The 11,884-nt window shown below is 46.7% G+C and overlaps 2 protein-coding genes across 4 annotated transcripts in view; one reads left to right on the plus strand and one right to left on the minus strand.

The window, feature by feature from the left end:
• The window catches only part of GPR107 (G protein-coupled receptor 107), an 87,456-nt gene extending 85,826 nt beyond the window's left edge, over window positions 1-1,630 (minus strand). For 2 of the 3 annotated variants that reach the window (XM_011931206.1, XM_011931205.1), the window contains exon 1: window positions 1,256-1,629. In XM_011931206.1, coding sequence (XP_011786596.1) covers window positions 1,256-1,396 — 141 coding nt within the window. In that variant the 5' untranslated portion in view covers window positions 1,397-1,629. Of the gene's footprint in view, window positions 1-1,255 lie in introns of all 3 variants that reach the window. The other variant, XM_011931207.1, reaches the window with a different exon arrangement.
• The window catches only part of LOC105504019 (formin-binding protein 1-like), a 116,248-nt gene continuing 105,832 nt past the window's right edge, over window positions 1,469-11,884 (plus strand). The window contains exon 1 of the mRNA XM_011931204.1: window positions 1,469-1,997. The gene's annotated coding sequence lies outside the window, so the exon portion shown is untranslated. The remainder of the gene's footprint in view (window positions 1,998-11,884) is intronic.

Genomic DNA, 11,884 nt, shown 5'->3' on the forward strand with positions numbered 1-11,884 from the left:
TAATTTTTTTTTTTATTTTTAGTAGAGACAGGGTTTCACCGTGTTAGCCAGGATGGTCTCGATCTCCTGACCTCGTGATCTGCCCGCCTCAGCCTCCCAAAGTGCTGGGATTACAGGCGTGAGCCACCGCGCCCGGCCTACCGTTCCACTTCTTAGAAGAATGTACGGTATGAAAATAATGTACAAGAGTTTGGGTCGTAACAATTTACTTTTCTATGTCTCTAATTTTCTGTTTCTCTATATCTTTTGAGAAAGGGCCTTGCTCTGTCGCTCAGGCTGGAGTGCAATGAGTAATCACGGCTCACTGCAGTCTCAACCTCCTAGGCTCAAGGGATCCTCCTGCCTCAGCCTCCCCAGAAGCTGCAGGCGTGTGCCACCACACCAGGTTACTTTTTAATTTTTTGAAGAGACAGGTTTGGGGAGGGGGTCCTTACCATGTTGACTAGGCTGGTCTCGAACTCCTGGGCTCAAACAATCCTCCTGCATAGGCCTTCCAATGTTGGGATTACAGGCATGAGCCATGGCGTCTGGACCATTTCCCAGATATAGTAACCTGCTGAACCACCTTAGGGTGCGTTTCAGCCTTAGAGGTCTTTTCTCTGCTAGTTAAGCAAGATCCAGGGGATCTTTCTAGGTTTATCAAAAATCTCTCTTCCCTAGACAATGACGGGATAGAGGAAGAAAAAGCAGGCCCTTTGATTAGAGACACATTTTAATGCTCGCTTTAAATTCTCAGTCACGTGTTTTAAGCAAGATTTGAAATTCCTTCCGAAAAGTCTCGCTCCAGAGAGCGCCCTAAACCAAAATGGGAAACTGAGGCTAAGGTTCCAAGTACCTTCAAACCGCCGGTACAGTACAAGGGCACGGAAGAGCGGAGACCGTGGACAAGGAAAGCCAGCATAAAAGCTGGAGGGGAGAAAGGAGAAGGGCGAGCGGGCTGCCATGAGTGAGGAATTCAGGCAAGCCAGCAGGGATTTAAGAGCAGCCTCCCGAGTCCGTGGGGGCTACGCCACAGTTCAGCCCCTTCCCCTCCCTCAGCTCGAGTCTTCCCGCCCCTGCCGGTCAGCCTCAGGACCCCAGCGCCGCCCAGACCCGCCTTCCCCACAGACCCCGCCACCTGTCAGTTTGAAAGGCCGCGGCCAGGGACAAAGAGGTGGTCCAGTGGCTCAGAGGTCCCCGAAGGGCCAAAGTTGCCCTAAAACCCGGGGGAGTGGCCTCGGCCTCCGCCCCCCGGCCCGGCCTTGCCAGGCTTTACCTTGAGTGCCAGGTGATGGACGCGGCCCAGGCCAGGCTCGGCCAGCAACTGCAGCAAACCCAGCATCGGGAGCAGTCGGAGGCCCGCGGCCAGCCTAGGACGGCGGGAGGCGGAGGAGGCGACGGGCGCCAGAGCGGCCATGTTTGTTCCAGCATCACCAGCCGCTTCCTCTCCTGCCCACTTCCGGGGTTAAAGGGCGCAACCGCCGGAAGGGCCCGGGGAAGGAGGCTCGGCGGCTGGCTCCGCTGAACCTGTGGTGGTTTTCCTGGAGATTGCGAACTGGGAAGTCGACGAGGGGCCTATGCTGACCACCTCGGCGCCCTTCGCTTGGCTCCCCCGTGCAGACTTTCAGTTTAGCCCAAAGAGATGAAGCCAACCTCTTGGCGGTTGCCATAACAACGGCGGCCGAACCAGACCAGCCTGGGCCTCACCTCCGCCTAGCAGAGCCTTGGAAGCGACCTTGGGCTCTGGGGATCCCTGACCTCAGGGTCGGAGGATAGGGTGTGTCAGCCGCACGGTGTCTGGCCACTGACTGAACTGATTTCACTGAGCGTTGACTCGGAGCAAAATATCTAAAAATTCCTGGCTTGCCGTAGGGGTCCTGTGGTTTTTTTAATAGGCGCTTCATACTCAAGTATCAGGTGAAATGATTGCAATAATACGATTTATTTGAGCCCTTATGAGGATATTCGTTAGGCCTTTTGTTGTATTTAATTTTTGGAACAATTTGATGAGCTAGGAGGTAGGTATTATCATTATTCCTACTTTACAGGTAAGCAAACTGAGGCTCTGAGAAGTAAGTCATTTGCTCCAGGTTGAGCTGGGAATCACGCGGAAGCTCTTAACTCCTGTGTTCTGTTGCCTCATGCTATTTCATCCAACCCTGAGTCTGGGTCTTAACATTTTTCTCTTAATTCTGTATGGAAACTTTCTTTGCTTTTAGAACTTATGGGAACTTCTTTTTTTTGAGATGGAGTCTAGCTCTTGTCACCCAGGCTGGAGTGCAATGCCATGATCTCAGCTCACTGCAATCTCCACCTTCCGGGTTCAAGCGATTCTCCTGCCTCAGCCTCCAGAGTAACTAGAATTACAGACCTGCACCACCACGCCTGGCTAACTTTTGTATTTTTAGTAGAGACAGGGTTTTACTATGTTGGCCAGGCTGGTCTCGAACCCGTAACCTCAAGTGATCCTCCAGCCTTGGACTCCCAAAGTGCTGGTATTACAGGCGTAAAGCCACCGCGCCCAGCCTGCTTTGGAGTATTTTTTATCTTTTAAAGTTAAGTGTCATATTTGAGAATCTCTGGTTTTAAATTTGAATATAATACTGTACTAAAAACAAAATGAGGCCTGGTGGGGTGATTCGCGCCTGAATCCCAGCACTTTGGAAGGCTGAGGCGGGCGGATCACTTGAGAGTCAGTTCTTTGGAACCAGCCTGAGCAACATGATGAAACCTGGTCTCTACTAAAAATACAAAAATTAGCGGGGCATCAAGGCGCGTGCCTGTAGTCCCAGCTACTCTGGAGGCTGAGGCAGGAGAATCACTTGAACCTGGGAGGCAGAGGTTTCAGTAAGCCAAGATCCCACCACTGCACTCCAGTCTCAATAAAAAAAAAAATCAGGTAAGAATTTTAATCCCATTTAATAATACAATAGTGATGAAACATTAAAATAGTTTTAAATAGGAGACTTTTGTCTTAGTTTCTAGGATTCCTTGCTTCTTTATACTTGGGTATTATGATGTGAACTACATGGGGTCATACCAGTGCTGTCTGTCCAGAGGTTTAAGGGTAATATCTTCTCTCACATATTTGAAAGCTGTATTGTGCCGGTCATTATTTTGGAATTGAGAGAAATAAGAATGAGGGAAACCTGACTACAAAGACATTGTGGAGCATTTTCTCTACAGTTACTTCTTAAATTCTGAGAAAACTGCTACCTTGACAATTACATTTAGCCATGTGATTTCATAGTTTCAAGAAAAGATTATTTGCATAATCATGATGCTGTAACTGGAAACAGGTTGAGTGACAGAACAAGTTATGCCTGCTTCTCCTGGCAACATTTTCAAAGGGGCGTTAACACTTTAAGGTATTGAGTGAAAAAGCCTGCAGGGGCTGGAAAGACTGATCTCCTAAGCGTGGCTTTTAGCCTTACTTTCTTAGTCAAGTACATTTTATTTTTCTATTTTCTCTTTTTTATTTTTGAGACAGAGACACTGTGTTGCCCAGGACTGAGTATAGCGGTGTGCTGTCTGTTCACTGCAGTCTCCACCTCCCAGGTTTAAGGGATTCTCATGCCTCAACCTCCCTAGCTGGGACCACAGGTGTGCACCAGTATGTTCACCTAATTTTTGTATTTTTGCTAGAGACAGGGTTTCGCCATGTTGGCCAGGCTGGTCTTGAACTCCTGGCCTCAAGTGATCTGCTCACCTCGACTTCCCAAAGTGCTGGATTACAGGTGTAAGCCACCCTACCCAACCTATTTTCTCTAACTTTGCAGGATCAGCTAAGGTTACTACTAGAATGTGTAGTGTTTAATCTAGTGCTATTATTATTAAATAATTATTTGGTATCGGTTTAGACATTTCCAGAACTCTTAAGTAATTAACGAGTTAATATTCTCCAGTTTAATAAAGTACAATTGCCATTTGTTTTTCCTATCAAAAGACTTGATAGGCCTGGCTGGTGTCTCATGCCTGTATTCCCAGCATTTTGGGAGGCCAAAGCTGGCGGATAACTTGAGCCTAGGAGTTTGCGACCAGCCTGGGCAACATAGTGAAACACTTTCTCTACAAGAAATACAAAAATTAGGCCAGGTGCGGTGACTCATGCCTGTAATCCCAACACTTTGGGAGGCTGAGGTCAGTGGATCACCTGAGGCCAGGAGTTTGAGACCAGCCTGGCTAACATGGCAAAACCCTGTCTCTAACTAAAAATACAAAAATTAGCCAGGTATGGTGGCGCATGCCTGTAATCCCAGCTACTCAGGAGGCTGAGACAGTAGAATCGCTTGAACCTGGGAAGCGGAGGTTACAGTGAGCCAAGATCGCACTATTGCACTCCAGCCTGTGTGACAGAGCGAGATTCTATCTCAAAAAAAAAAAAAGAAAAAAAAATTAGTGGGCATGATTGCGCCAATTTACTCCAGCCTGTGTGACAGAGGGAGACTCTCTCAAAAAAAAAAAAAAAAATTAGCGGGCATGGTGACACGCACCTGTAGTCCCAGCTACTCAGGAGGCAGAGAGGTGGTAAGATCTCTTGAGCCTAGGAGTCAACACTGGAGTAAGCCTTGACACTTTTATCCAGCTTGGGTGACAGAGCAAGACCCTGTCGGAAAAAAAAAAAAGAGTTGGTTGATATTGCAAATCAAAAACTTCTGTTAAGACAGTATAGGAAACTGGTGGTCAAATTGGGGCCTAGCAATACATTCAGAAGTTAAATACTACTTTCATTCTTTGACTTGAAACACCATTTCTTCCACGATTGCAGCTAAAGTTTTCATGCATTTCTTGGGGCATCGGGAATGCCTCCAAGTGCATCTTTCTGCAGAAAGTGATCGTGGAAAAGCCAGGCTCTGACACACTTTGAGTCCTGTGGATTGGAGAGGAACTTCAAAATTACTCCTCAGCCTGTCGACCCTAGTTGTAACTTGCACAGCCACAGGACAGGCAGTTTTTCTTAATTTTATGTACATCTTTACAGACCTTCAGGGGAATTGGATTATTCGTTGTGAAAATTCATTGCAGTTTTAGCATTTCACTCACCATAGAGTTCCTGGTTTAATCCTACTCCACTTTTTCCAGTTGATCGCTTTCTTGGGTCCCATGTAAGTAGTTTGAATGCAAAAGAAATTGGAAATTTTAAGCTAAAAACAAGTTATTTTGAAGAAGAAAAAATCCTGAGAATTTCATTAGAAGTAGTTCTTCACCAGTAGACAACCAATCAACTGTAAGTTCAAGCAAGCAGTCCTGCTGCATCAGAAATGTTTAAAGGCCTGTATTCCCAGCTACTGCGGAGGATCATTTGAACCCAGGAATTCAAGGCTGCAGTGAGCTATGATAATGCCACTGCACTCCAGTCTGGGCAATAGAGCAAGACCTCTCTAAGAACAAAGACAAAAAGAAAATGCTGAAAGGATTGCTTTATTTTCTACAATAAGTAAAAATCCTCCAGAAAACAGAAGGAAAGGAAAGGTAACCAATACTTGTGTGTATATTATGTGGTAAACATTTTGTACATATTCTTTTGTTTAATTTTTTTTTTTTTTTTTGAGACAGAGTCTTACTTTGTTTCCCAGGCTGGAGTGCAGTGGTATGATCACGGCTCACTGCAGCTTCCAACTCCCAGGCTCAAGCGATCCTACTGCCTCAAGCCCCCAAGTAGCCAAGCACAACCATGCCGGGCCAATTTTTGTATTTTTTTTGTGGAGACGGTTTTGCCGTGTTGCCCACGCTGGTCTAAATCTCCTGGGCTCAAATGATTCTCCCACCCTCACCTCCCCAAGTGCTGGGATTATAGGCATAAACCACCTTTCTTTCCACCTTTACAATAACCTTTGAAGTAGCATTATTTCCATTTTATTTGTTTGATTTTTGAGACAGGGTCTCACTCTCAGGAGTGCAGTGGCATGATCAAGGCTCACTGCAGCCTCAATTTACCAGGCTCAAGCAATTATCCCCCTTCAGCCTCCTGGCTGGCTGGGATTACAGTTGTGTACCACCATGCTTGGCAAATTTTTTTTATTTTTTGTGTACACAGGGTTTTTCCATGTTGCTCAAACTGGTCTTGAATGCCTGGTCTCAAGCAATCTGCCTGCCTTGGCCTCCCAAAGTGTTGGGATTACAGGCATGAGCCACTGTGCATGGCCATATTTCCATTTTAAAGAAGAGGAAACTGATCGGGAGCGGTGGCTCACCCCTGTAATCCCAGCACTTTGGGAGGCCAAGGTGGGCGGATCACGAGTTCAGGAGATTGAGACCATCCTGGCTAACACGGTGAAACCCTGTCTCTACTAAAAGTACAAAAAAATAAGCCGGGTGTGGTGGCGGGCGCCTGTAGTCCCAGCTACTCGGGAGGCTGAGGCAGGAGAATGGCGTGAACCCAGGAGGCGGAGCTTGCAGGGAGCCGAGACTGCACCGCTGCACTACAGCCTGGGCAACAGAGCAAGACTCCATCTCAGAAAGGAAACTGAGGCTTAGAGAAGGAAAGTAATTCAGCCAAAGGTCTCTATAGCTGTCTGGACAGAGCTATCCAAATCTGGCTAACACTGAAGACTGTACTCAACCCCAATTCCTTAATTTCAGACTAATGACAACCTATGAGATCCCTGTTTTTTTTGTTGTTGTGTTGTTTTTTGTTTTGTTTTTTTGAGACGGAGTCTCTCTCTGTCGCCAGGCTGGAGTGAAGTGGTGCGATCTCAGCTCACTGCAACCTCCGCCTCCTGGGTCAAGCAATTCTCCTGCCTCAGCCTCCCGAGTAACTGGGATTACAGGCACACCACCACGCCTAATTTTTTTGTATTTTTAGTAGACACGGGTTTTTGCCATGTTGCCCAGGCTGGTCTTGAGCTCCTGGGCTCAAGCGATCCGCCTGCCTCATCCTCCTAATGTGCTGGGATTACAGGCGTGAGCCACTGCACCTGGCCAAGATCCCTGTCTTCTGAATGAGTAAACTGAAGCTCAGAGAATGTAAGTAACTTGCAGAAGGCCATACAACTAGTAAGTAGTAGAACACCAGATCCCAATTTAACAATTTTGAAACCCTATCTGCTTTAAAATCTCATATCTATCTACAGCTGTATAAATATCTGTCCATCTAAGCCCCTGAATTCAATGTTTATTAGTTGCAAGCAGGGTTAGAATTGCCAAAAAGCCCTAATACAATTGTTTGCCTCTAACTACACAGCCACCTATACAGGGTCTCTGTTCTGTTTGACCAGATACCTTATTTCGTTGCTAATACTGACCATGTGATCAGATTATCCAGTGGAACATGTTTGAGTCCCCCACTGAGAGTAGAAAAAAAAACACATAAATTTATAGAGTTTTGTTTTGTTTTGTTGTTGTTTTTGAGATGGAGTCTCACTCTGTTGCCCAGGCTGAAGTACAGTGGCACAATCTTGAATCACCACAACCTCCACCTCCCGGGTTCAAGCGATTCTCCTGCCTCAGCCTCCTGAGTAGCTGGGACTACAGGCGTGCGCCACCATGCCCAGCTAATTTTTGTATTTTTAGTAGAGACAGAGTTGTACTATGTCGGCCAGGCTGGTCTAGAACTCCTGACCTCATGATCCATCCGCCTTGGCCTCCCAAAGTGCTGGGATTACAGGCGTGAACCACTGCGCCCGGCTGTTTTGTTTTTTACTTAATAATTAACATAGGGGACTTTTGTGACAAAATGTGTTGGGATTTCTTCCTACCACCAACCAAGTAATTTTTTAGTGGACATCAGCTGAGTGTCCTTTAATTTTTTTTTTGTTTTTATTTTTATTTTTTTAGAGACAGGGTCTTGCTGTCACCCTGTCCATAGTGTAATGGTGCGATCGTGGCCCACTGCAGCCTCGAACTTCACATGCCTCAGCCACTATCTACCTGGAGATAGTGTCAGATATCACAGGTTGAGGGTTTGGTCCTCAAGACTGCCCCCCACCCCAATTAGGTGTCAATCTTAAGTTTTAGGTTATGTGATCTTTTTGACCAACTGTTTATAAATCAGAAATCTCAAGTCCTCCTTTTTGGGTTTAATTTGTTACAGTGCCTCTCAGAACCTAGGGAAACATGTTTATTATAAAGGATATAGATGAAGAGATATATGGAGTACAGGGGAAGGACAGTGGAACTTTTTTTTTTTTTTTGGAGATGGAGTTCTTGCTCTGTTGCCCAGGCTGAAGTGCAGTGGGGCGATCTCGGCTCACTGAAAGCTCTGCCTCCCAGGTTCACGCCATTCTCCTGCCTCAGCCTGTCTGAGTAGCTGGGACCACAGGCGCCCGCCACGATGCTCGGTTAATTTTTTGTATTTTTAGCAGAGATGGGATTTCACCATGGTCTTGATCTCCTGACCTCGTGATCCGCCTGCCTCGGCCTCCCAAAGTGCTGGAATTACAAGCCTGAGCCACCATGCCCGGCCAGAGAGTGGAACTTCTGTGCCCTCTCTGGGCATGCCACCCTCTAGGAACTGTTTTTTTTTTTTTTTTTTTTGAGGTGGAGTCTTACTCTGTTGCCAGAGTATAGTGGCTGGAGTGCAGTGGCACGATCTCAGCTCACCACACCCTCCGCCTCCTGGGTTCAAGCGATCTCTTGCCTCAGCCTCCCAAGCAGCTGGGATTCAGGCAGTCACCACCACACTGGGCTATTTTATTTTATTTTTTGTATTTTTAGTAGAGATGGGGTTTTTCACTATGTTGGCTAGGCTGGTCTCAAACTCCTGACCTCAGGTGATCTGCCTGCCTCTGCCGCCCAAAGTGCTGGGATTACAGGCGTGAGTCACCACATCCAGCCAACTCTGTAGGGACTTTTTTGTGTTTAGCTATCTGGAAGTTCTCAGAACTTTGTTTTTTGGAGTTTTAATAGAGGCTTTATTTTATGTAGTCATGATTGATTAAACTATTGACCATTGCTGAGCAACTTAACTTTCAGCACCTCTCCCCAGTCCCCAGAGGTCGGAGTGACAGTGTGGGTGCAGATAAAAGTCCCATGCCTCTAATCTTGTCTTGGTCTTTATGATGACCAGTCCCGTCTTGAAGCTACTCATACTTAAGGGCTGTCAGCCATCAGTCATCTCAGTGTATAAAAATACATCATTTTGGGGTCTTTAAGGATTTTAGGGGCTATACTTCAGGAAACAAGGTTGAAGACCAAATATATATTTTGTAGTATCACACCAAGATCATAATTTTGTAAATCAGTGTTCTCTAGATTTTACTGAGGGGTGAAACCAGTGTATGCAACCCAGACTAACCCCCTAGATAATACCAGCGTTTACATCAAGTTTAGAGTACCCCTGGTGAAAGATGGTTCCTAAGTAGGTCAGGTCACAGTAGGTCGTTAAGGGGGATACTTCCTTGTCTTAGAATCACTTCCTCCTGCTCTGAAAGGAAACTGAAATGGACTTAGTTCTTCCTAAAAAAAAATGCTGTGCTGTATTTTAGCCTTTTTTTTCTTCCGGCTTATTTCATTTTATCCCAAACCCTGTTCTCATTGCTTCATGATCATTGATGTCTTTCTCCTTTATATTTTGAAGATTTGACACTTTCAAGCATTTTCCAGTTACTGCCAGAGCTTAATGAAATTAAAGATATTTGCAGTGTGGTATAATTAACTCATTTCCATAGAGTTCTGCGGCAACTTTTAATGGGTTCCTTCCTATAACTAACAATTTCCTGCTTACTCGTCTTAAAAAGTTTCATCTTCATGTGGTCCCTTTTTCTTCTGCTGTCCCTTCCTCTTCCTCTTTCTCCTCTTTAAAGCAGCAGGTTGTTTTACTTCTTGATTAGAGTATTTTCACAAGTGGTCACTGTTTTTCAGAAGTCTCCAAGAACTTGGTCAAGATTAGATCACTGTATTTGACTAAGTCAAGCCCTGGCAGGAAGGTGATTACTGAGGCAAAGTCTTGTTAGATAAACCTGCATTGCATGTACCATTTCCAAATTTTAGCAGACTAAACTGTGCAGCATTGTTTCAATTTCCCCCTGCAACTCACTCTGGCTACTAATCTGCCTTAGGAGATAGGTAGCTGGCCGTTCTCATTGTTATATATCTAGCAGTCTCTGGAGGAAAGAGAACTCAGACCTAGTAACTGAGAGCAAAATATTTATACAGACACAAGAATGGGGGTGGGCAGGAAGGGAGGGTTGTAACTGAGAAAAAGCAGACCAAAACAGTTTTGACAACTTAAATTTATTGTAACTGCCCAACAAAGGAAGTAGAGTTGGAGGTTTATCTCCAAGAGGTTTTGTTTTGTTTTTGTAGCTCCACCTCTTAATTTATTATTATTATTAATTTTATTTTATTTTTTGAGATAGAGTCTTGCTCTGTCACCCAGGCTGGAGTGCAGTGGCACAATCTTGGCTCACTCCAACCTCCCAGGTTCAAGCGATTCTCCTGCCTCAACCTCCTGAGTAGCTGGGATTACAGGTGCCCTGTCACCACGCCTGGCTAACTTTTGTGTTTTTAGTAGAGAGGGGGTTTCTCCATGTTGGCCATACTAGTCTCAAACTCCTGACCTCAGATGACCTACTCACTTCTGCCTCCCAAAGTGTTGGGATTACAGGCGTGAGCCACAACGTCCTGCTTTAATTCATTATTGTTAATATTTTTGAGACAGGGTCTTGCTCTGTTGCTCAAGCTGGATGGCAATGGCACGATCATGGCTCACTGCAACTTCAGCCTTCTAGGTTCAAGCTATCCTCCTGTCTCAGCTTCCCAAGTAGCTGGGACCACAGGTGCATGCCACCATGCCCAGCTAACTTTTTTTTTTTTCTTGTGAAGACGGTCTTGCGATGTTGCTCAGGCTGGACTCAAATTCCTGGCCTCCAGCCATCCTGCCTGGGCCTCCTGATGTGCTGGGATTACAGGCGTGAGCCACTAGACCTGGGTTAGCTGCACCTTTTAATGGAGGAGAATGATAAGCAGGTTGAAGATGGTGGGGTGCGATTGGAGAAATGCATCATCGTAAAGTATTTTTTAACTGGGGGCCCATGTTGGGAGTGGCACGGTTACTCAGAAAAGGATCCAGTAGTAGCATTAACCGAGGTAGAAAGATAAGCTGTGGGGAAAGGCCTAGTGAGTCAGAGGAGTTGGAATTCCAAACATTTTCCATAGCTTGTTAGTAACGACATTTGTGCAGATCTTTGGATATATAAAGAGGGAGTCCGTCTACTGGTAAAATGAGCGCTGGGTTTACCAACCCTAGGCTTTGGCTCACCCTGATCGTCACCGCCGGGCGGTGAGATGGACGCGTTATTGCCTCCATCTGGTGGACTGCGCTCTGTGCTTCCAGCGGTGGAGGAATTGTCCGCCTCCACCGGGTCAGCACGTGCTGGATTTGAACCAAACAAGTTATCTGTGTACCCCACGCCTTTGCTTTTACCCACTAGGCGGTAACGTGATTTCACGCCTGAGAGTTTCTTGGCTGAACAAGTTGGAAATCATTGGTTTCAAAGATTGGAAATCACTGGGTGCACGCCCCTGGATTTTTTCCCCAACCACTCGAGGCCGTCGCGCTTGCTTCGACGTCTCTATTCGCACAGTGCGCAGAGATACCACCGCCTCACTCTTACCGCGCCAGCCTGCGGGGCTCTCGGGCCTCCCTCGGGCGGTGGGAAAAGAGCCTCCCGGGCTCACTCTACTTGGCGCGCATGGCTGCCAGGGGAAAGTATTGTCCTTAAATTCAGAGGGGCGCTGCGCGCAGGGGAGCGATCTCAGACCTCCGCGGAGCATCGGTGATCCCAGGGCCGGCCGCGTTCCAAGGCAAGCGCTAGTACTGCGAGCAGAGAGTGGTCACTAAGAAGTCATTAGGAGATTGGCAGGGGGAGTCCTCGGGATCCAGTTCCCGCCGTCCCTCACACCTCCCTCCGCGTCCTTCCGGACCCCGGGGCGACGCGGACCAGGCTGGGGCAGCCCGGGGGAG

Source organism: Colobus angolensis, unplaced genomic scaffold, assembly GCF_000951035.1.
Source record: "Colobus angolensis palliatus isolate OR3802 unplaced genomic scaffold, Cang.pa_1.0 Scaffold9, whole genome shotgun sequence".
In the NCBI taxonomy this organism is placed as follows: domain Eukaryota; kingdom Metazoa; phylum Chordata; class Mammalia; order Primates; family Cercopithecidae; genus Colobus; species Colobus angolensis.